The sequence below is a fragment of the Ammospiza caudacuta genome, chromosome 8 (assembly GCF_027887145.1).
Source record: "Ammospiza caudacuta isolate bAmmCau1 chromosome 8, bAmmCau1.pri, whole genome shotgun sequence".
NCBI lineage: Eukaryota > Metazoa > Chordata > Aves > Passeriformes > Passerellidae > Ammospiza > Ammospiza caudacuta.
In genome coordinates, this window is record NC_080600.1 from 21,424,802 (window position 1) to 21,446,413 (window position 21,612).

At 36.4% G+C, this 21,612-nt stretch overlaps 1 protein-coding gene across 1 annotated transcript in view; it reads left to right on the plus strand.

Moving 5' to 3' along the window:
• The window catches only part of TTN (titin), a 238,144-nt gene that overhangs the window by 111,514 nt on the left and 105,018 nt on the right, over positions 1 to 21,612 (plus strand). Inside the window, exons 146-164 of the mRNA XM_058809603.1 lie at positions 1 to 84; positions 549 to 629; positions 1,261 to 1,344; positions 2,046 to 2,129; positions 2,326 to 2,406; positions 3,301 to 3,381; positions 3,872 to 3,952; positions 4,154 to 4,264; positions 5,634 to 5,714; positions 7,127 to 7,210; positions 7,551 to 7,673; positions 13,266 to 13,391; positions 13,645 to 13,728; positions 14,681 to 14,764; positions 15,841 to 15,924; positions 18,510 to 18,605; positions 19,141 to 19,215; positions 20,119 to 20,199; positions 21,122 to 21,226. Coding sequence (XP_058665586.1) covers positions 1 to 84; positions 549 to 629; positions 1,261 to 1,344; positions 2,046 to 2,129; positions 2,326 to 2,406; positions 3,301 to 3,381; positions 3,872 to 3,952; positions 4,154 to 4,264; positions 5,634 to 5,714; positions 7,127 to 7,210; positions 7,551 to 7,673; positions 13,266 to 13,391; positions 13,645 to 13,728; positions 14,681 to 14,764; positions 15,841 to 15,924; positions 18,510 to 18,605; positions 19,141 to 19,215; positions 20,119 to 20,199; positions 21,122 to 21,226 — 1,710 coding nt within the window. The remainder of the gene's footprint in view (positions 85 to 548; positions 630 to 1,260; positions 1,345 to 2,045; positions 2,130 to 2,325; positions 2,407 to 3,300; positions 3,382 to 3,871; positions 3,953 to 4,153; positions 4,265 to 5,633; positions 5,715 to 7,126; positions 7,211 to 7,550; positions 7,674 to 13,265; positions 13,392 to 13,644; positions 13,729 to 14,680; positions 14,765 to 15,840; positions 15,925 to 18,509; positions 18,606 to 19,140; positions 19,216 to 20,118; positions 20,200 to 21,121; positions 21,227 to 21,612) is intronic.

Below are 21,612 nucleotides of genomic sequence, written 5' to 3' on the forward strand. Positions count from 1 at the left end.
TGCCAGCAATGCCAAAGAAACCTGTTCCAAAAGAGAAAGTACCACCTGCTGCTCCTAAAAAGGAAACGCCTCCACCTGCTAAAGGTATACTTCTTCTTCATTGTCCTTGTGAAACATAAACTCTAATGTCAATCTTTTGTCCTCATTGTTTGTTGAGAAACATGTGCATGTTTTATGTCCTCATGGTGGGTCTTTTTTCATTTGTTTGTCATTGAGTCTTTTTTGCCTGTTGGTTTCAAGTCATTTGTTGAAAACATGTTAGTTACTTAAAAATGTGTGTTCTGTCCTTAATTTGCACATGGAAAAAGGTTCAGAAAGAAATAATATCTTTATTTCTTCTGGAAAGAAAGAAGAAAAAGTAATCTTTCAAGAATGTATTTTTTAATATATTATTCTTCTCTCTAATCTTCAAAATTAACATAAATGTTCTTTCAGGAAGGATTTAATTCTTTGATGTTTCAAAAATCTTCCTTGCTAGACTTGCTCTTCTTCTTTTTAACTTCTTTCAAGTAGCTTTGAAAGCCCTAAAAGTAAATTATATCTTAAAGGGCCAGATGATTTCAAAAGACCTGTCCCTGCAGAAAAGAAACCTACACGTACACCTGAAATAGAAGTTCCACCAATGAAAGGTAAAGGAGCCTTTGATATGAGATTTTATGGAAAGGAAATATTTGTGCCATTTTTTCCCAGCTAACATCACTAAAACTTGTCATGTTTTTTACACCACTGCAATCTCTAAGTGGAGATTGAAATCTCAGTGATAAATCCCAGACTCTGGGGCGAACATTTCAAATATGTGCTAGACAGTAAATCAATGAATTATGAATGAAAACATGCTGAGGAGGTACTGCTGCTTGCAACACCAGTATGTAAAGCTTCAGCGCTTTTCTATTTATAATAGAGTTGTGAATTTAATTTAAATTGGGGTTTTGATAACAATACACAGGTCGTGATATTGGTGAAGAAGTAACAGGGCAAGAGCCAGTAAGTTAAAGCTATTAAAGCTGTTACACCAACCAGAAGTAAGAGCATGACAATGCAGTAAGGAAAGCAAATGGCTCTCTCTTTGAGAGCTGAAACCATAAATTTCTTCACATAGTTCATTGTTCCAGGATGGCAGTTCTAGAACTGTATCATACTTTATTCTTAAAAAGTTTCCAAGACCTAAAAACAACTTAGTTTTCTGGGTTTATTTCTGTTTGGGATATTAAAAGTTAAAAATTACTTTGAAGTTTCTAAAAAAAGCTAATATCTTTGAAGTTGCTGAGTTTCCTAAGAGAGCTGTCCTTGAAGAGAAAGTACCCACCATTATCCCTAGAGAAGAGGAGCCTCCTTTTTATGAAGGTACATCAATGACTCATCTACCAAATAGAGAATTGAAGAGAATATATCAAGTCATGCTCTATATTATTCTGTAAAATATGAGCTAATTTTAATTCATTTTTAAAACTATTTAAAGGAAGCTTATATCAATATCTTTCAGACCATCTATGTCCACAAATTTAGATATAATTCAGCATTTAAAAAATTTTAGATTTAAAATCTTACACTAAATGTAAAAATGGAGTTTACCATTTAAAAAATGCTATACTTTTTTCCTCGAATAGTGTGAAAAAGATACATAAAGAAAAGAAAAGCTAAGTTTCTGATTCAGGAAGCACTTGAGTCACACTGGAGCAAAGAAATGAACTGAAGTAGACAGTGGTTTAAGAGCCATCCTGAGCAACACCTAATTTTTGAGTTGCAATGGAGATAGTCAACTCCAAATGAAGACATATGAAATTCAGTTACAAATTCTGTCTAATAGACAGAACTAAGAAACTAGAAAATGAAAAATTAAAATACTTCTGTAAACATATATTTTACTAATTGGGAATGGTAACTTTCAGCAGTAGTAAGTCAATGATCAGGCTGAAAGATATTTAAATAACTTATGCTCAAACAGCTCTTTGTCCATATGCATTTCTGCATGCTTTTATTTTGTCTTTCTACTCCTGTCTTGTAACTAATATTAAAATATGTAAAACAAACTAATATCTTTAAAGAACCTGAAGGTTATGGAGAAGTTCCAGCAGAAGAAAAGATGCCTTTTATTACTCCTAGTGAACCAGAAGCTCCAGCAGCTAAAGGTAAACCAACTCTTCAAGCAATCTATAAAGCAACACATTCCTACAAATTATTCTTCTTCTTCATTCCATCTGTGTGCTAATCTGTTATTTAATGTTTTCATTCTAAAGTTTCTTTAGATGCTATGTGTCTGTTGCTTCTTTGCTACTTACACTTTGTGTATTATAATGTGCTTAAAAAAATTTAATATCTTTGAAGTATCTGCAGTGACAAAGAAAACTGTCCCACTTAAGAAAGTACCTGCTGCTGTACCTACAGAAGAAGCTCCTCCAGCTAAAGGTACATTACCTCCAAATTAACCCTCTCTAACCTCTTATGAAAGTGAGATACCAAGTCAGAAACCCAGCTTGCTTGTTCTCCTTAAACAACACAACTAGATGCTAGAGACACTTTACAGTTGGTTTCTATTTTTTTCCTATAAGTAGTTGCTTAAACAGATTGATACATTCTGCAACAATTTAAAATTTAGGAGGACTAAATTAGACAGAAATTTAGTGAGCAGGAGAGTCAGGGATTAGTCTTATATTTTTTGACTTCATGTCTCATGCTCTATTTCTCAAAATACTTTCTCTGACAATATATTGGGAAAAAATCTAAAAGGTTGTGACAGAAGATTATTTGCAAAAGAATTCTTTGTAGTCATATCGAGGGCTTAAATAAATTCAAGATTAAGGTACGACTTTAAATCAGGACAAAATAGAAAGCCACAAAATTTTTAATAGAAACATAATTTTGTTACATGATTCCAGAATTGAATAGCTCTATGCATGTTGGAACCCTAAAAATTACCTAATTGAACTGTATTTTTGCCTTGCTTTTATGGGTAATTTTTAAATTTCTAAAAAGAAAACTCTTTTTAGTGCCAGAAGTCCTTAAAAACACACATACACATGCACTCAAAACCATCCCACCAACAAACAAACAAAACCAGGAAAAACAAACAAAAACCCAAATATAAAAAACTCCTGCTATCTTTTCAGAGAAGAGCATATTCAGAACCATAAATACCAGCAGTTAGAAAAATAACAGACTCCAGAAGGTGAAGTTGTTAAGTTTTATTCACATCTCAAAACCACATATTTTTCCTTTTGTTCTAGTAGATTTAATTTTTTTTACAAAATTGTATTACTTATTTCATAATGCAAATTTCTAAAATAAGCCAATATTTTTAAGTTCCTGAAGTACGAAAGAAAGCTGCCCACAAAGAAAAAATACATCCTCCTGTGCCTAAAGAAGAACCTGCACACTTTACAGGTATAAGAAATTTTAAGTTTGATTTGAAGAATAAAAACATGTTTTCGTATATAAATTATTTTGAGAGTATTCTGTTTATCATGAACTTAACAGCTTTGGTTGTTTGCAACAGTAAAAAGTAATTTAAAAAATTATTGCCTGTAGTTGTTCTTAAAATTAAGTGCTGCTTGAGATCAGCACAAAAGAGAAAAACATAAAGAAAAAGTGAGAGAACTGAGATAGACAGGGCCTATTTCTGCACTCAGGGCAATAGCTCAGTTTAGGACACATCACACATTTTTCTTCTGACAAACTGCAGAGACCAGGTCAGTGATGAGTTTTTCATCCCTTATTTGAAAGCATCCTAATTTTGCACATTGATGTAAAATAAACCTGTATGTCTTCAGAGGAGCTTGAATATTTGATTATATTTGTTATTTATCTAACATGTTGTCTTGCTTTCTGAAGATACTCTAAGTTAATTTAAGTGTTTAAACTAATATCTTTCAAGTACATGAAGTTTATGAGGAGATTCACATAGAAGAAGAAATTTCTACTGTTCATAGGAAAGAGGAGGCTCCACCATCTAGAGGTATATGACTTCTTCATCACCTCTTCCTACAATTTGCTAAGTCTTGAACTCCAGGAAAATTAAATTATTTGTTTGTGGTTTAGTCCTTGTTCAGCGTAATTCATATTTGTATTCATTCTTTCAGTACCTTGCTTATATGAAAAATTTGAGATTTTTCATGACGTGTCTTTCTCTGATTAAATTGAACAAATATCTTTAAAGTGCCTGCAGCCATTAGGAAAGCTGTTCCAGAAGAAAAAGTACCTATTGCTGTGCCTAAAAAACCAGAACCTACTCCTGTGCCTAAAAGACCGGAATCTCCACCATCTAAAGGTACTTTGAGAGCCTGGTAGAACTGAGGTCTTTCACTGATAAACATCTTTACTTTTTTCTGTTTCTTACATAGTTTCTGATTTAATAGTTCATGGTCCACATGTCCGATTTGTGGCGTTTATGTTGTATATGTCCCATTTTCTGTTTCTTAAGTTGTGTTTAAGTCATAAAATCAAAATCAGTAAATAGCTTTAAAGTGTCTGAATTGCCTAAAAAAAGTATTCCTGAAGACAAACTCTGCCTAAAAAGCCAGAAGCTGCCAAAGGTATAGGTCAGCAGATTCTTTCATTCTTTTTCTACAAGTTTCTTCTGTCCCTTTTACTGTTGCTGTCAAAGCATTTAAAATTAGTTGAGTTGATCTATTTATTCCACACAAGAATAACCCAGAAATTGTACCAGAAGCCAGTGAAAGGGACTAGAAATAAGGAAAGCTCCAGCCATGTTAACATGCAGTGAGATTACAGAACATTTTCACTTTATGGGTACAGCCTCTGAAATTTGATCATACACTAGCAAGTAGTACATCCTATCCCTCTGTTTCACATTGCTCATGTTAAACTTAGGGGTCAATTGATTTCATTTTGAATGGAAATGGAATTTGCACAGAAACCAGCTGCTACAATGCATTCAGGTGTTTTAAAAGCCTGTCTGAACCGGCAGTTTGAGTGGCATTAACAACTGTCAAGCAGCACAGCTTATCCCACCCTAGTCATTATCACATAGCACTGCCAGGCATAGAACTGTTATGTATGACATTTAAAAGGCATTTCATTGAAGTTCAACTTTTGCCATGACTTCTTTAGCTTGTTTTTATCTTTATGGGGAGCATAGCAAATGTAAACCTGCTTGACAACAGATCCCAAGCAAAGTCACTTCCAACTTACTCTTTGCCAGAGGGGTAGAACCATGAAGATTTCTCAGAAGTTGTAACTGTTGTCAAAGCATCCTTATCCATCTACTTGTTTGTCACATCCTTATATATCAATGTGTTTTGTCTTATGTCTCTGTACTAAATGTTTGATTTTTTGTAATTTTAAAAGCTACACTAATGTCTTTAAAGTGTACAAGGTATCTAAGAAAACAATAAATACTGTTATATCTAAAATACCAAGGGTAACACTACCTAAAGCTTATATGTCAATAATAGTGTCTTTCAGAGGAGGAGATTTTTCTCTTGAGCATTAGAGTTTATAGCAAAACTCATTTATCAAAATCCCATCAGTGTGTAATCATATACATTGCTTTTTGCATGACATCTCTCTTTTTATATCTTTTCTTCTGATATGCTTCTTGTGATCCTCTTTCTCCTTTACAATGTACATATTTTAAATGCTTTATTTTTAAAAAATGAATGCTGTTTTCTTTAAAGTGCCAGAGGTGCCCAAGAAAATTCCAGAAGAGAAAGTGCCCACTGCTGTCCCTAAAAAACCAGAGCCACCGCCAGCCAAAGGTATGTTGTGCTACAGAAAACTGAAATTTGGAAGAGGAAAAACACCTCTATCTTGATTGTGCACATTATTTATCTGATTGCTTGTTTGTGTTTTCCTGTTATTTTCTGTGCCTATATTGTTCTATATATGTTAGTGTGTTTGAAATTCTTCTCTTTTGAATCATAGTTGTAATCTGTACCAGAGTGTTAGAAATATTGAAGTAGAAATATTGAGCAGAAATGAGATTGACACTTGAGAACAAAAACAGAAATCTTAAGAGAAGAGGAGAAAAGGTGGCCTCTGTGATGTGAAATAGTCCTGACTGACAATGAAAAACTAGCCCCAAAAGAGAGCATAGAATGAGTGATAGAGATGTCTAATATAGAAGAAAACTTGTGTGCAGAGATTGATTCAAAAAATTGGTATTGGTATCAAAAAATGGTATGATTGGTATCAAAAAATTGATACCAAAAGGCCATCACACATAGAAGAATGTGACAAGGAATACAAAATAGACAATGTCCGTCTCAGTCAAATAGAGATTTGGGAGATGTTTGAATAAAATGGAATAATAAGCCCCAGAAGATTCTGAGGTGTTTCCTGAGGCTTTACAGAGACATAAAATAAGACAATAAACAAATCAAATCAGACGTTTTATTAAGAACCTTGGCAATTTCTACTGAAAAGTTTTGAACATAACTGTAAAATTCTATATAATAACTGATAATAATCCGTTTCCTAAAGGGCCTGAAGGACCCAAGTAGATGTTGAACAAAAAAAATCAAAGTTGCTGTGCCTAAAACCTTAAAAGTTATACTAGCTAAAGATACCTGACGTTATGACAAAAGTACAGAATTTAAAAAAAAAATTTCTTGTTTTAATAATATAGAAGACAGTATTCAAGACCTCTGTTACCATTTTCTTCTGTTGTCGAATTTTTTCAAGTGAGAAAATGTTTTGAGTGAAAAAAGTAGATCTTTGTAGTTGGTGTTTTCACTAAGAGTGATCTGCTGTTATGCTTTAGTGTTTATGAAGTTCTGACAGTATAAAGTCACTGCTATTTTTCGAGTGTCTGAGGTACCAAAGGAACTGGTCCCAGAAGAGGTTTAAGTTAAAGTATCAAAGACACCAGAACATCCAGTCATTAAAATTGTATGGAAGTAAAGAAAACCCCTTAATTTTCTGCAGTACCACTTTAACATAATGGTAATTTACTTTTACTATTGATGTCTTATAAAATTTTTTGTTTCAATTGTAGTTTTTGCATCTGTAACTCAGTGAGGCAGCAGAGAGAGTTTTCTCTAGGGAAAGGATAAGTTACATATTCACATCCAAAATCTCTCATACTTTTGAAGTGCCTGAGATTTACTTTTTCTTAATGTCTGAACACTGCAGACATACATAAATAAAATTAACTGCTTTTTTTTTAAAGTGCCTGAGGTGCCCAAGAAAGTGATTTCAGAAGAAAAAATACACATTGAAGTTCCTAAAAAACCAGAACCTCCACCAGCCAAAGGTATATGTTCAACAGTAATAAGACTGCACAAACATTTATCTGTTTCTCTAAGTATTATGTTTCTTACGTTTGTGTTAGTAGCTTTTTTGTATACTTTATATTATATAAGTGTTACAAACTGTGTTGTCTTCTTCCTTTGTGAATAACTCCTGGTGACAGTGGCTACTAATCGTGTGTGTAAAGCAATATGAAAAAAAAAAAATCCAACAACCAAATGATTTATAAGGGTTTTTTTCTGATAATGTTAGCTTTTTTTTTTTTTTTTTTTTGGAGCTATTATTGTCTTTTTAATTCCTATTCTTCAAATTCCTGAAACTAAAACAAACAAATATCTTTAAAGAACCCGAGGTGCCGAAGAAAGTTGTTCCAGAAAAGAAAATACCTGTGCAAAAAATACCAGAACCTGTGGTTTTCCCAGAACCAGAGGCCGCACCTGAAGAACCAGAACTCCCACCAAAGGAAGGTAAATCAAAACACTAATAAAATAACAAAAATAATGTTTTTCCTCTTTTCTTTAACATGTAATTATCCAAGCCTTCTGTTTCCTGAAATTCTAAATTCTGCTTGTTCTAGTTATCTACATATATATGTGAAATAGACACACATGGTTGTTTTTGAAAAAAACAAGTGGCAAATATTGGATGTCTGAAATGCCTGTATGTTATTCTTACTATTATTCTACTTCAGTTCTTCTTACTATTTTTGCATATTCTTGCTATTCTACCTGCTTTTGTTCAAGAAAACCACCACAGCTTATAACTTAAAAGTTATAATAGGAGAAGAAAACAAAGTATCCATTCTAGTAGCTAAGAGAAGTTATCAATTTAATTGAAATGCCAGAAGTTCCACCAAGAAAATCTACATGCCATCACTGCTGTTTCTTGAAAGAACCTTCAGCTTATTGCCTGCAGTGCAATTAATATCTTTTGTCCTGTCCATTCTGTTGACAATTATCATGGCTTTTACTTATATCTTAAGTTATATTATTAGTGCATGTGTGTACTTCCATATGGGAGCGTGAGTTTTGTGAGGCAGAGTGTGTGTATGTACTCTTGAGAGATAAGCCAAATGTTCTATATTCATCTTTTAAAAGGCCAACATAGATGATTGATACCTGATATGTTTTTAATATTTCATCACAACTGTCTTTTTATGTTTTATGGTTGGCTTAATTTTGGTATGATTGTCTGTGCAGCTGTTAAATTTAGAACTAATATCTTTTATGTACATAAAGCAACCAAGACAACTTTGCCAGAAAAGAAAGTACGTGTTCCAGTTCCTCAAGAACCAAAGTCCATTGCAGGACACGCAAAACCAAAGCCTCAAGAGGTGGAACCACAAAAACCAGAAGTGGCTGGAGTGGCCCGAAAACTAAAGCCTGTAAAGGCAGTACAAAAACTAGAGCATGTTCTGACATCTGAACAGCCTGAGACTGTTTCGACACACCAAAAATCAGAATCTGTTGTAGCATCCCAAAAAACAGAGCATACTGTGTTGCCTGAGAAACCAGAGTTTGTTGTGGTACCTGAGGAACCCAAGCCTGATGTAGAGCCCCAAAAACTAAAATATGGTGTGATGCCCCCAAAACAGAAGCCCATTGTGGAATCCCAAAAACTAGCCCAGATTTTAGTTCTTGAGAAACAAGGATTTGTTGTAGTACCTGAGGAACTCAAGCATGATGTTGAACCCCAAAAACTAAAATATGGCGTGATGCCCCAAGAAGAGAAGCCCATTGTGGAATTCCAAAAAGTAGCACATGTGGAAGTGCTTGAAAAACAAGAGTTTGCTGTGGTACCTGAAGGACCCATGCCTCATGTAGAACCCCAAAAACTAAAATATGGCGTGATGCCCCCAAAACAGAAGCCTGTTGTAGAATCCCAAAAACCAAAGCGTGTTGTAGTGCCTGAGAAACCAGAGTCCATTGTGGTACCTGAGGAACCCAAGCCTGATGTAGAGCCCCAGAAACTAAAACATGGTGTGACGCCCCCAAAACAGAAGCTCATTGTGGAATCCCAAAAACTAGCGCATGTGGTAGCGCTTGAGGAGCCAGAGTTTGTTTTGGTACCTGAGGAACCCAAGCCTGATGTAGAACCCCAAAAACTAAAATATGGCGTGATGCCCCAAGAAGAGAAGCCCATTGTGGAATTCCAAAAGGTAGCACATGTGGAAGTGCTTGAAAAACAAGAGTTTTTTGTGGTACCTGAGGAACCCATGCCTCATGTAGAACCCCAAAAACTAAAATATGGCGTGATGCCCCCAAAAGAACAGAAGCCCATTGTGGAATTCCAAAAAGTAGCACATGTGGAAGTGCTTGAAAAACAAGAGTTTGTTGTGGTTCCTGAAGAACCCATGCCTGATGTTCCACCCCAAAAACTAAAATATGGCGTGATGCCCCCAAAACAGAAGCCCATTGTGGAAACCCAAAAACTAGCCCAGGTTGTAGTGCTTGAGAAACAAGAATTTGTTTTGGTACCTGAGGAACCCAAGTCTGATGTTCCACCCCAAAAACTAAAATATGGTGTGAAGCCCCCAGAACAAAAGCCGGTTCTAGAATCCCAGAAACCAGAACCATTTATGGCCCCTGAGGAATATGAGCTCATAGTAGTGTCTGAGAAGTCAGAGACAGTTGAATCAACTCAAAAATCAAAGCGTGTTGTGGTGCCCCCCAAAACAAAACATTTTGTGCAGGCCCAAAAAACAGAGTTTGTGGCAGCTGAAGAAACAGACCTTGCTGGAGATTTCCAGAAGTCAAGGCCTACTGCAGTGTCCAGAAAATCAAAGCCTTTTGTGCCAGAACCTGTCATGGTGTCTGAGGAACCAGAAACTGTTTTAGAACCCCAAAAACCGGAGCCTTCTGCACCTCTTCGAAAACCAAAGCCTGAAGTGGCACCCAAAGAACCTGAGCTGGTTTTGGCACTGGAGGAACCACCACCAGCCAAGGTGGCCGAAAAGGAGCAGCATGTTGCTGCTAAAAAGCGAGCAGCTGCACTGCCTAAAGGTATCTCTTGTGCATAGGATCTCTTTTCCTTCCCTCGAGTATGTTGCTTCACTGCTCATTTTAAAGCTTAATATATGTAACTAATAGGTACTAATATCTTCAAAGGACGTGCAATGCCCAAAAAGCTGCCCCAGAAAAGAAAATTTTTCTAGCTGTTCGTGAAAAAAACAAAACCTACATCAGTCAAAGCTATGTGTTATCATGAATACATGACAATCACACCGAATCTTCTCTTGAGTAATATTTTAACCTCTTTTGTTCTGTCCGTTGTTTTTGATCTGTTTTAAATGATACTCATACTGAGTATGAGTGTGTGCTTAATTATTACTTCAAAACATGTCTGTTGTCCTCTGTGTTTCTGTCTTTGTATTTAATATTGAGATTTATTGCAATTCTAAAATGAAATGCACTAATATCTTTGAAGTGCCTGAGATGGCTGAGAGGACTGCTCCAGAGAAGAAAGTGCCCCCTGCTCTATCTAAAAAAACAGAAGCTTCACTTCCTAAAGGTACATGTCACCACTATTATCATCATAAGAAAGGACATTATTTGCTTTTTAGGGTTATTTTAAATGAATCTCAGTTTAAATTGATGTTTCACTGTATACTCTGATATCAAAAATGTAGGAGAAATGAGCCAAATATGAATTGCTGCGCAGGGGTATGAAATGTTTTTCTCAACTTAAACCATCCAAACTTTTGTTATACTGGGTTTATGTCATATCAAGCAGATAATATCAATTCCTGTTTATCCTCCTACCAAAAAAATGCCAAAATCTTATAGACGCAAGAGAAAGAGTTTGTAAACAGTTGTTCAGATTATTAGTAGGGATGGCTTCATTCATGGTTTAGTGGGACTAGGCGGTGTTATATTTACAGTTAGACTTGATTCTAAAATTTTTTTCCAACCTTGATGATTCTATTGGGAAAGACAAAATAGACACAAACTAAAGTTTTCAGCAGAGAAGTAGCAGTTTTAGTACACAGAGCAAAATAATCACAAATATCTCTATGTATCTGTATCACAGAGCAGAATATCTTCTTTAAACTGTTATTTCTAATTTGTCTGCATTCAGGTCATACATTAACATTTTCAACTATGGGATTTGCAAAGTTGCTACTTGTATAAATACCATGAAAGAGCTGTAAACTTACTGTCAGCATGTAAGACAGTGAGTCTTTAAAAAGGCATTCATAATTGAAATACAAAAAAAATTACTAAAGACACACTAAACTGAACAAACCACACAGTATTTTGTACTGCCTTGATGCAGTGATGCATCATTTAATTTCCTTTAGAACTCCCAAGCTCTGGCCAGAAAAAACATTCCCTCTGCCATCAGATTCTCTCCATCTGAAATACAAAGACATTCCTCAAATGAAGTACCATCGCAAAGTGATGTTATAATTTTTTTACAAATTGAAATTAATATAAGAGAAAACAGTAATAAGCAACATCTAGTTATTAGAATGAAAGCCAGGGGATGACAGAGAGAAAATATGAGAATTTAAAGAAGAGGGGGAAAATGCAGAGATAGAAAAAGAAAAGTGAAGTCTACCTGAAGGATAAAAATAGTAATAGAAAAGGGGCAAGTAAGAATATGACAATGACTGACCAGCACAGAACACAGTCATTTATGAAACATGACATTATGATTCCACAAATAAATCTCTGATCATCTGTTACTAAGATGCCAGACATATTTTCTACATTTCCACCCCGACCAAGAAACAAAGACCACACAGAGAGCTCCCATACCCTGTGGCATGTCTTGGACACCCTGGTCATTCCACGGGTTGGAAGCAAAGCAGAGCTGATGGCTGAATGTGACCACAGCACTTTCTCAAAGAGGACTCTGTGCATTTACTACTGGTTACTTTATTGTTACATAGCCATCTGCAGTGCCCACAAAACTAAAATACACTGATATCTTTGAAGTTCCCAAGGTGCCCAAGAAAGGTGCTCTGGAAGAGCCTACACCTGTAACTGTGCCCAAACAGCCAGAACCAGCAGCCGTTCGAGGTACCTGTGGCTTTGTGCGTCAGTCCAAATGAGACTGTCCTTATTGTCTTACATGTTATTGCTGATGTCTCTTGTTCTGTTCATTCTGAAATTTCTGCCCTGTGGGGGTTTGTCTGTGTGAGCCAGTGAGAGAGAGAGGTTGATGCTGTGAGAGCACTTTGGTTCCGTTCATGAGTGCATCTCCAGTCTAATGTCACTGTGCATCCTCCCATTGTGTGTACAAAACTGACTGCCACTAATATCTTTGAAGCACCCGAGGTGCCCCGGAAGGCTGCTCGTGAGGAAAAACTACCTGTGCCCTCTGCCAAAGCACCAGAGCTTCCAGCACCCAGAGGTACCTGTCCTCACGGATAACCTAACACAGAATATTCTGAATCCTCTTCTGCTAAGCCTTGTCCTACCCTCTCCTGGCCTGTCTCTGTTCCCTGACTGCGCCTGTCAAGGCTGTGTGTGCTGGGACAGGGGTGCTGCTGCGTGGTGTGTGAGGGTCTGAGCTGGCTGCTGTGATGTTCTGTGTCTGTGTCCTTCTTGCCATGTCTTCTCAGCTATGTAAAATGAAATGTACTAATATCTTTGAAGTGCCTGAGATGCCTGAAGCTGAGGTCCTGGAAGAGGAGGAGGCGGTGGAAGCAGCAGAAGAGGTGGCAGCAGTTGCTGAGCCTGGAGAGCCAGAAGTCTCTCCAGCTGAAGGTATAGGGTGGTGTCCTGCAAGAGCCATCCATGGCCTGCACAGCGCTGCAGGGCTCAGTGTTCTTTGCCTCCCTGCACTCTGTGAGGGCTGAGAGCAGCATTCTGTCATTTTGTATCTCTGTGTGTTTGCACACTCCCCACAAGAGAGGGTGGGGTTTTCCAGAAGCCCCCTTCTCAGTAAACTCATACTTGGGCTCTGTGTGGCTTGTCCACCTTAAGCAGGAGTGGCTGAAGAGGACACCCTGGTAGTCAGTCAAGTGTTCACTTTCCTCCTTTTCTGCTTTGCCATCTGCCTGTTTGCTGACCTTAAGCTCAGTCAAGTAAATGGATCTAATTTCTTTAAAGTGCCTGAGGTGATTGAGGTGGAAGAGGCAGAAGAGGAGGTGCCAGTGGTCATTCCCCCAAAACCTGTGGCTGTGCCCAAGAAACCTGTGCCTGTGCCAAAGAAACCAGAACCTCCTCAAGCTAAAGGTATATCTTCTGGAGAGTGGTGCTTTGTATTTTACTGTATTGATTAATATTTTCAGTTGTTATCCCTTCTTTTGTGTGAAATTTGTTGTTTGTCCTTGACTCTTAACCTCTCCTGGACCAATCTTTGTGCATGACTAACCAACCAGTTGCCAGAGGAACTTTACTGGGCTTAGAAATATCTGAACTCTTTGATTGAGTCTTATGATCTTCCTACTAATTTAACTGTGAAATTAATTAATTAATATCTTTAAAGTGCTCAAGGTGCCCAAGAAAGCTGTCCCACAAGAAAAGATGCCTGTTGCAGTACCCAAACAACCAGAACCACCACCAGTCAAAGGTACACGTCACTAAAAGTATCATCGTTAGAAAAAAAAACATGTTCTTCTGGACTTTAGTTTAACTAATTTTTTGATGGTGATCAGAGATAGGTGCCTAAGAAATATGAAGTGCAATGTGTAGTGTCAAAAACATGGCAGAAAAACTAGATTTAATTCCTTGAAAAAAATATCTCTAGCTTACTGAACGTTTAGTAAAGTTTAAGAATTAACATTCACTACCTGTTTAGTTTAAACAGAATAGCTTGCTTTTCTGAAGAAGAGCCTGAAAATAAGTCTTTAAGTTTAAAAAGCAAAACATTGCATTCCTGAAGCTTCTAATAGATGACAGCAGGAGATTAAGTTCTCCCTCTTTAAAAGTAAGATAATGCAAACGTACATGAGGAATTTTTGCTAGCAAAGGACTGGATATATCTAGCGATTGTCTTATTAACACATTAATAGAACCAATAAAAAGAGAGAAGTAAAAGAAGTGTATCCATTTCTGCAATAGAATTAAAATGAAGGGAACTGTGGAACATAGAAAGTTAAGAGGAGGTGTGAAGAATGGAAATAGTTGATAGGAAAAAAAAAGATGGTGATGATAAATGAAATGCTATTTCCTAAAAAAAAAATGTTACAATGACAAAGTAGTCGTGAATTATATTGGCTGATACACAAATTCATTACGATTCCACAAATAAATCTCTGATCATCTGTTACTAAGATGCCAGACATATTTTCTACATTTCCACCCCGACCAAGAAACAAAGACCACACAGAGAGCTCCCATATCCTGTGGCATGTCTTGGACACCCTGGTCATTCCACGGGTTGGAAGCAAAGCAGAGCTGATGGCTGAATGTGACCACAGCACTTTCTCAAAGAGGACTCTGTGCATTTACTACTGGTTACTTTATTGTTACATAGCCATCTGCAGTGCCCACAAAACTAAAATACACTGATATCTTTGAAGTTCCCAAGGTGCCCAAGAAAGGTGCTCTGGAAGAGCCTACACCTGTAACTGTGCCCAAACAGCCAGAACCAGCAGCCGTTCGAGGTACCTGTGGCTTTGTGCGTCAGTCCAAATGAGACTGTCCTTATTGTCTTACATGTTATTGCTGATGTCTCTTGTTGTTCTGTTCATTGGTGATTCCCTGAAATTTCCGCATTCTGAGCTGTGTATCAGTTAGGAATTTGAATATTTAGCATTTTGTATGAATAACTCAAAATGTATTTTGACTTTACTATATATGGGTGTCTTATTCTGAATCAGTAGATATTAAAACTTTTAACAATTAATCATAAGTTAATAATAAGATTAATTTTAGCAACTAATCATAAGTTTTTCATATGGATGCCTAAATTGTTATCTTAAATAGGCAAGTCTGTGTGACTCTTCTGGCAGACTCAGGTAGTGCATATAATAGACATAAATCTTTTGAAGCAAAAACCCAGCTTTTACTCAGCAATGCTCAAGTGCAATAAGAAGTGACCGTACAGAAAGTGTCAAAGAAATTGCTGATACTTTTACGTTTTATAATAAAAAAGAATCATTATAAAATTCATTGCACTGTACAGGCTGTTGAAGATGCTACAGTGAAATGAAAATTGAAGCAAGACAGGTGCTTGGGATAAGGAAATCAGTCAAAAAAAAAAAAAAAGAGAAAAGCATAAGCAAAGAATGGATATACAGAAGGACAAAAATAGGGAAAATGAGAAAAAGCAGTATTCCTTATCCTGTCAGTGCCCAAAGTGCTGAATGTAAAGCACCAGCAGGTTCATGAGGAATGGTAACAGAAAAATCGTGGGCTGAGGTTGCCCCTAGACAAAAGACAGATCTCAGCAGGGCTGAGAATGAAAGGCTCTCCTCCAAGGGAGGAAAGGCTGCTAAGTACTCTAATTCACACATAACCCTCATGCCTATGCATAGCCAGCAGTTTTCTCTCAGAACCAACCTGGCATCACTACTCTGTGCCTGTGCCCTGTGGGGGTTTGTCTGTGTGAGCCAGTGAGGGAGAGAGGTTGATGCTGTGAGAGCACTTTGGTTCCGTTCATGAGTGCATCTCCAGTCTAATGTCACTGTGCATCCTCCCATTGTGTGTACAAAACTGACTGCCACTAATATCTTTGAAGCACCCGAGGTGCCCCGGAAGGCTGCTCGTGAGGAAAAACTACCTGTGCCCTCTGCCAAAGCACCAGAGCTTCCAGCACCCAGAGGTACCTGTCCTCACGGATAACCTAACACAGAATATTCTGAATCCTCTTCTGCTAAGCCTTGTCCTACCCTCTCCTGGCCTGTCTCTGTTCCCTGACTGCGCCTGTCAAGGCTGTGTGTGCTGGGACAGGGGTGCTGCTGCGTGGTGTGTGAGGGTCTGAGCTGGCTGCTGTGATGTTCTGTGTCTGTGTCCTTCTTGCCATGTCTTCTCAGCTATGTAAAATGAAATGTACTAATATCTTTGAAGTGCCTGAGATGCCTGAAGCTGAGGTCCTGGAAGAGGAGGAGGCGGTGGAAGCAGCAGAAGAGGTGGCAGCAGTTGCTGAGCCTGGAGAGCCAGAAGTCTCTCCAGCTGAAGGTATAGGGTGGTGTCCTGCAAGAGCCATCCATGGCCTGCATAGCGCTGCAGGGCTCAGTGTTCTTTGCCCCCCTGCACTCTGTGAGGGCTGAGAGCAGCATTCTGTCATTTTGTCTGTGTGCATAACATTAAGCTCAGTCAGCTAAACAGATCTAATGTCTTTAAAGTGCCTGAGGTGATTGAGGAGGAAGAGGCAGAAGAGCAGGTGCCACTGGTTATTCCTCCAAAGCCTGTGGCTGTGCCAAAGAAACCTGTGGCTGTACCAGAGAAACCTGTGGCTGTGCCCAAGAAACCTGTGGCTGTGCCCAAGAAACCAGAGCCTGTTGCTGTGCCAAAAGTACCAGAACCTGTGCCTGTCCTTAAAAAACATAAAGTTCCTTCAGTTAAAGGTACATACATCAGTGTCTGAACATCTTATCTCTCTTCTCTGAATACCTTTCTTCTTGTTTCACTGATATATATATTGCCAGATGAATAATCTGCTGCTTAAATTTATTATTCTTCATGTTCTGTACGCTCTCCTCTTTTTAGTCATTGCACTTTTCACTCTTACTTATATATACATGTCTTAATATTCAAAAAAATGAAAATTTACTAATATCTTTAAAGAAACTGAAGTGCAACAGAGAACTGTCCCAGAAGAGAAAGTGCCTCTTACAACACCTAAAAAGCCACAATTAGAAAAACCAGAGCTTCCTCCAACCAAAGGTACATGTTGCCAGGAGGCATCTCCTGAGAATAAATGTTTTCTATACTCTCTCCTTTCTTTATTCATAAATGAGTATGTAAAATTTGTCAGTTGAATGTAGCCTGCCATGAGAAAGACTGGAGCACAGTTTTTCATGTTTATGGCTACTGTTACTGTGATTTTGTGTGTGCTAGATGTCGTTGTCTTTTTATGTTTCATATGTACATTTATGTACACAAAAATAAAAGAAACCTAATTTTTTTTTAAGTGGCTGAGGTACCCAAGAAACCTGTCTCAGAGGAGAAAGTACATGTTCCTATTCCTAAAATACCTGAATCACTCCCAAATGAAGGTTTGTGCCACCCTAGATTTTATCTAAGAACAATCCTTATACTTCTTCTGAGTATAAGCTTTAACATAGCCATTTTCCTTTTTCTCCTGTTATGATGTTTGTAAGTTGTCCATGTCATATTTTAGATTATACTAGTCAATATTTCTTGCATCCGATCGGTGTATCTTCATATTTGGAAGTAAAATATATGCTCCTGCACAGGATATGTCTCTTTTTAAGATAATATTAAGTTTCCACTAAATTGGAGTCTCTCAAAAGTTATTATTTATGTTGCTGTTATAATCTTGAATTAATTGAGAGCATTGACATTTTTATTCTTTCCTGTTCGGATAACTCATCCACAAATTTAATATTTAGCTTATATTTTATACTTTAAAAAATCTTTCCTTCATACAAGCTTCACATGTTATTAGAAAGAAAGTAGTTTTCAAAATCTTGCATTAACTGCAAAGGTAACAGATAGAATGATTACTTATCCTAATGTGTATTTGTCTGTCTGTTGAAGTAGATTTTAGTTATATCTGTATAACTGTTTGTTTGAAACAATCTTATAATTGAAAACTTACACCAGTTGTCAATATTCTTTAAAGAATATGAAATCATAAAGGAGATTGAGCCTGAAGAAGCAGAAGAAATTCCAGTTGTAGAAGTTGAAGAAGCCTTACCAGTTGAAGGTATACAAAGTACTTCCCTAGAGGCTGCCACACACCTTTCTTTCATCATCATCATCATCATAATCATCATCATCATGTGCAGATTTTTCTTGCTCTCTCATTTTTCACACATGTGTCTGTGTCTTGTAGGTCACCTCTACGTTGTAGGTCTTTCTGTGATTCTTCCATTGTTGTGTTCTGGAAATTATTTCTGATCATTTAACTCTAAGTACAACCTGAAGATTATTTTAAATGCTTTCATTTTGTTTCTTGTCCACAAGAGTCTTCCCATTATTTGATTTTCTACTTTTGTTCTCATGTTATTAACATGGTTTTTGAAGTCAGGTTGGATATTTGTCTTGTGTGCATGCCTCAAAGCAGTAACCTAAGGCTCTTTCATGATCCCATTTAATTCAATGACATTTTTTCACTGGCTTCACTGGAAATGGAAAATGGTGGTCTTTAGGTTTGTACTACTCTTCTCATAATCACCATCATAGGAAATATATTCTAAATTTACCTAATGTTATTTAAAGTGCCGCAGCCTGAAAAGAAGATCCCTGAAAAGCGAAAGCCACCACCGCCACCTGCTCCAACAGAAGATATTAAACTGGCAAAAGATCTACTTAAAGGTATAATCATCTGAAGCTATAAATAATGGTGGAAACTCAATCTTTTAAAATTATACTGATGAACCTTGAAAAGCATGCTTTTAGACTATAATTTTGTGTCTTTTTTATTTCTTTTCTAATGTACTATATTTTAATGATGCGCCTCACTAATGCTCAGTCCATCATGATTTTTTATCAGCGTTTACATGGGTTCTTTTCAATTATTACAGGTAAAAAATTATTAAAACCGTTTTAATCAAGTTAACACATTCTTCTATCCTTAACATAGTTCTTATCTCTTTAACATATTCTTACAAATGAAAAGAATCCTCAGCAATAATTTGCTGGTGTTACATGATCACGGGTTTCAGATCAACTGTGCTTCCTACAGACCATCTGACTTTTTCTAAACAGTTAATCAGCAAGGATCTTAGCTTTGCAGCTTTTCTCCTTCTTTTACATCAATACTATTAATGAGATGTTCGGATTTTTTAGAACACTCCTTTATTTTTGGAGTCGAATATGTGTTGTAAAATTCAAATAATTTTCTTTAAAGCTCCTGAGGCAAGGAAGAAAGTTGTGGCTGCAAAACCTGGTGAACCTCCGAAATTGGAACCTCCACCTGCTAAAGGTACCTAGCTAATCTAAGAATCTAGCTTAAAATAATCCTCTCATGAACCCAAAGTTGTAGTTCTTAGTATCTTCTTGTTTAATTTGCTCAAATACATCAAAACACTGTCTATGTTAGAATGCTCAACATGTATACCCATCTTGGGCATACGTGTTTGTGTTATATTTATGTCCACTTTAATCATACATCATGCAATCCATAAGATGTAAGAGACAGAAACACAGAAAAGTGAGTTTTTATGAGTTTTATCACTTGCTTAGGTGCTCGCTTTGGTTTTCTGCTTAGATACAAATAAAAAATAAAATACTCTTTAAATGTATACACCATTGTTTCAACATACTTAGTTTATTATTTTTCTGAAATGTAACTTATTTTTGTGAGAGGACACTTTCTAGAGAAGGGAATGAATAATGTATTGAGCAAGTACTTCACAGGTATGCCTTTATATTATTCATGTGTACTGGAGTTTAAGATAAGATAAGCAGTGGACATTCCTTCTTAATGCTGTCCCATGTTTAGAGATTAAAGTGGATCCTTATGAATATCACAGACAGACAGCTCTTAAGAATAGGTATGTAACATAAGCCTGTAGTGAAAGAGGACGAGGAAATAAAATGTTATGATGATTCTTGAATACACAACCTTTACAGTTTTCTCAAACCATACTTCTCTTCCGTTGATTTGTATGAAAACTTTCTCTTTATCCATAAGCTTAGATTATGTATGCAAATTATATAGAAAATATATTAAAACTATTGGCTTCAATAGCAACAGTTTAACCTTTAATTTTAATATTCAGTAGTGGACTAGTATTTGATTTGTGTGTTTGGACATGCTAGCTGTTGGTTAACTCTTACTGCTGTTATGAACTTATAATAAAATCTGGAATAATATTCTTTTAAGTGCCTGGACTTGTAAAGAAACCTCGGAAAGTCATTCCTGAGCCTACTCCCCCACCAAAAGAAGAAGTTGTTTTGAAAAGAGGTATAGTAACTTGGGTCTGTTTTTAAAATCCCAGCATTTTAACATTGATCACAATAAATCTATCTGATGTCTGTTTCTTGGGAAAAGCAGTTGTAGTTGCAGGGAGAAAGGGGGTAGCCTGAAAGTCTCTCAGATGCCAAGGATCTGTAATGAAAACAGAGCAGAACAATGAAAATCTAGTTCCCTATCGCTCTCTGTTCTGTTTTTCTTATCTCTTTATAGTAGACTTGAGAATCTTTCACTGCTCCCAGTGTAAATGTTATTAATGTTACATGTGTAGTCTATGTATTCTCTTTTGTGGTTTTCTTAGAAGTACCACACAGATCACAGAACCCCATGGTACTGTTGGACACCATCCCATTTCCTGCAAAGTCTGCAGCATTCTGAATCATTTTGTGCTCAACTCTTGCTTAGAAAGATGAAGCATTAACTCCAATTCTCTTTGAAATACCACAGAGGGATGATTCATGTTTGTGTACCTTGTACCTTTAAATTTCAGACAACGTAAAAAAAATATAATACTCCACTTTTCAGATGAGAGTGTCATTACATACCCAAGATGGTGACCTGAGAGGACAAAATCAAGTGAAATCAATAAAATGGAAAACAGACATTATATAAATTTGAGCTCTCCAAATACAATACTTGAGGATTTACATTAAAATTACATTTTAAAAAGTTAAAATCTTTTCTCTCAAATGGACTGCTCTTAATATAAATGTCTTTTTTCCTTAGATGACTTGAATTTTAAAATACTTTCAGAATAGTATCTTGAATAGTAACACAAATCTTCCGTTTCTATTGAGCTATATATATTATTTTCTGGTTTCTTTATGATTGATGTTTTAACCTTTGTCTTGTTCAATGTCTTATTCTTTTGTTTGCCTGTGCTTTAAAAACTGAGATTTCTTTTCTTTTGAAGTTCTTAAAAAGAAACCTGAAGAGGAAGAACCTAAACCAGAAAAAGAGCCTAAACCAGAAGTTAAACCAGTACCTACACCAATAGAAAAAATTAAGAAACCTGAAGGTACTAGATTACTATCAAATATATATATTGAAAAATATATATTTTTTTTTAATCCTACTATTAAGTAGTGTTTTCTTAAGTTCAAGAATGAAAATGGTGTCTTAAAAGATAGCTTGCATTGGCCTAATTGTGCAGTTTAAGTCTTGCCTGGATGCACAACCAAGTTTGACATTCACATTTGGGTCTGAATTCTGTATTTTGGGATTGTTTCTCAATGTTCATTGTGTATAGAAAAGAGCTTTTAAAATATTTTATATAATACTGAGAAAAACATAACTACAGCAAAACAGTTAATCCAAGCATTTTTTTTAGGTAACATTTTACAAATATGTGTCCTTTTACCCATTTATAGTTTCTAATTTACTCAAATCTTACTCTAAGAAATG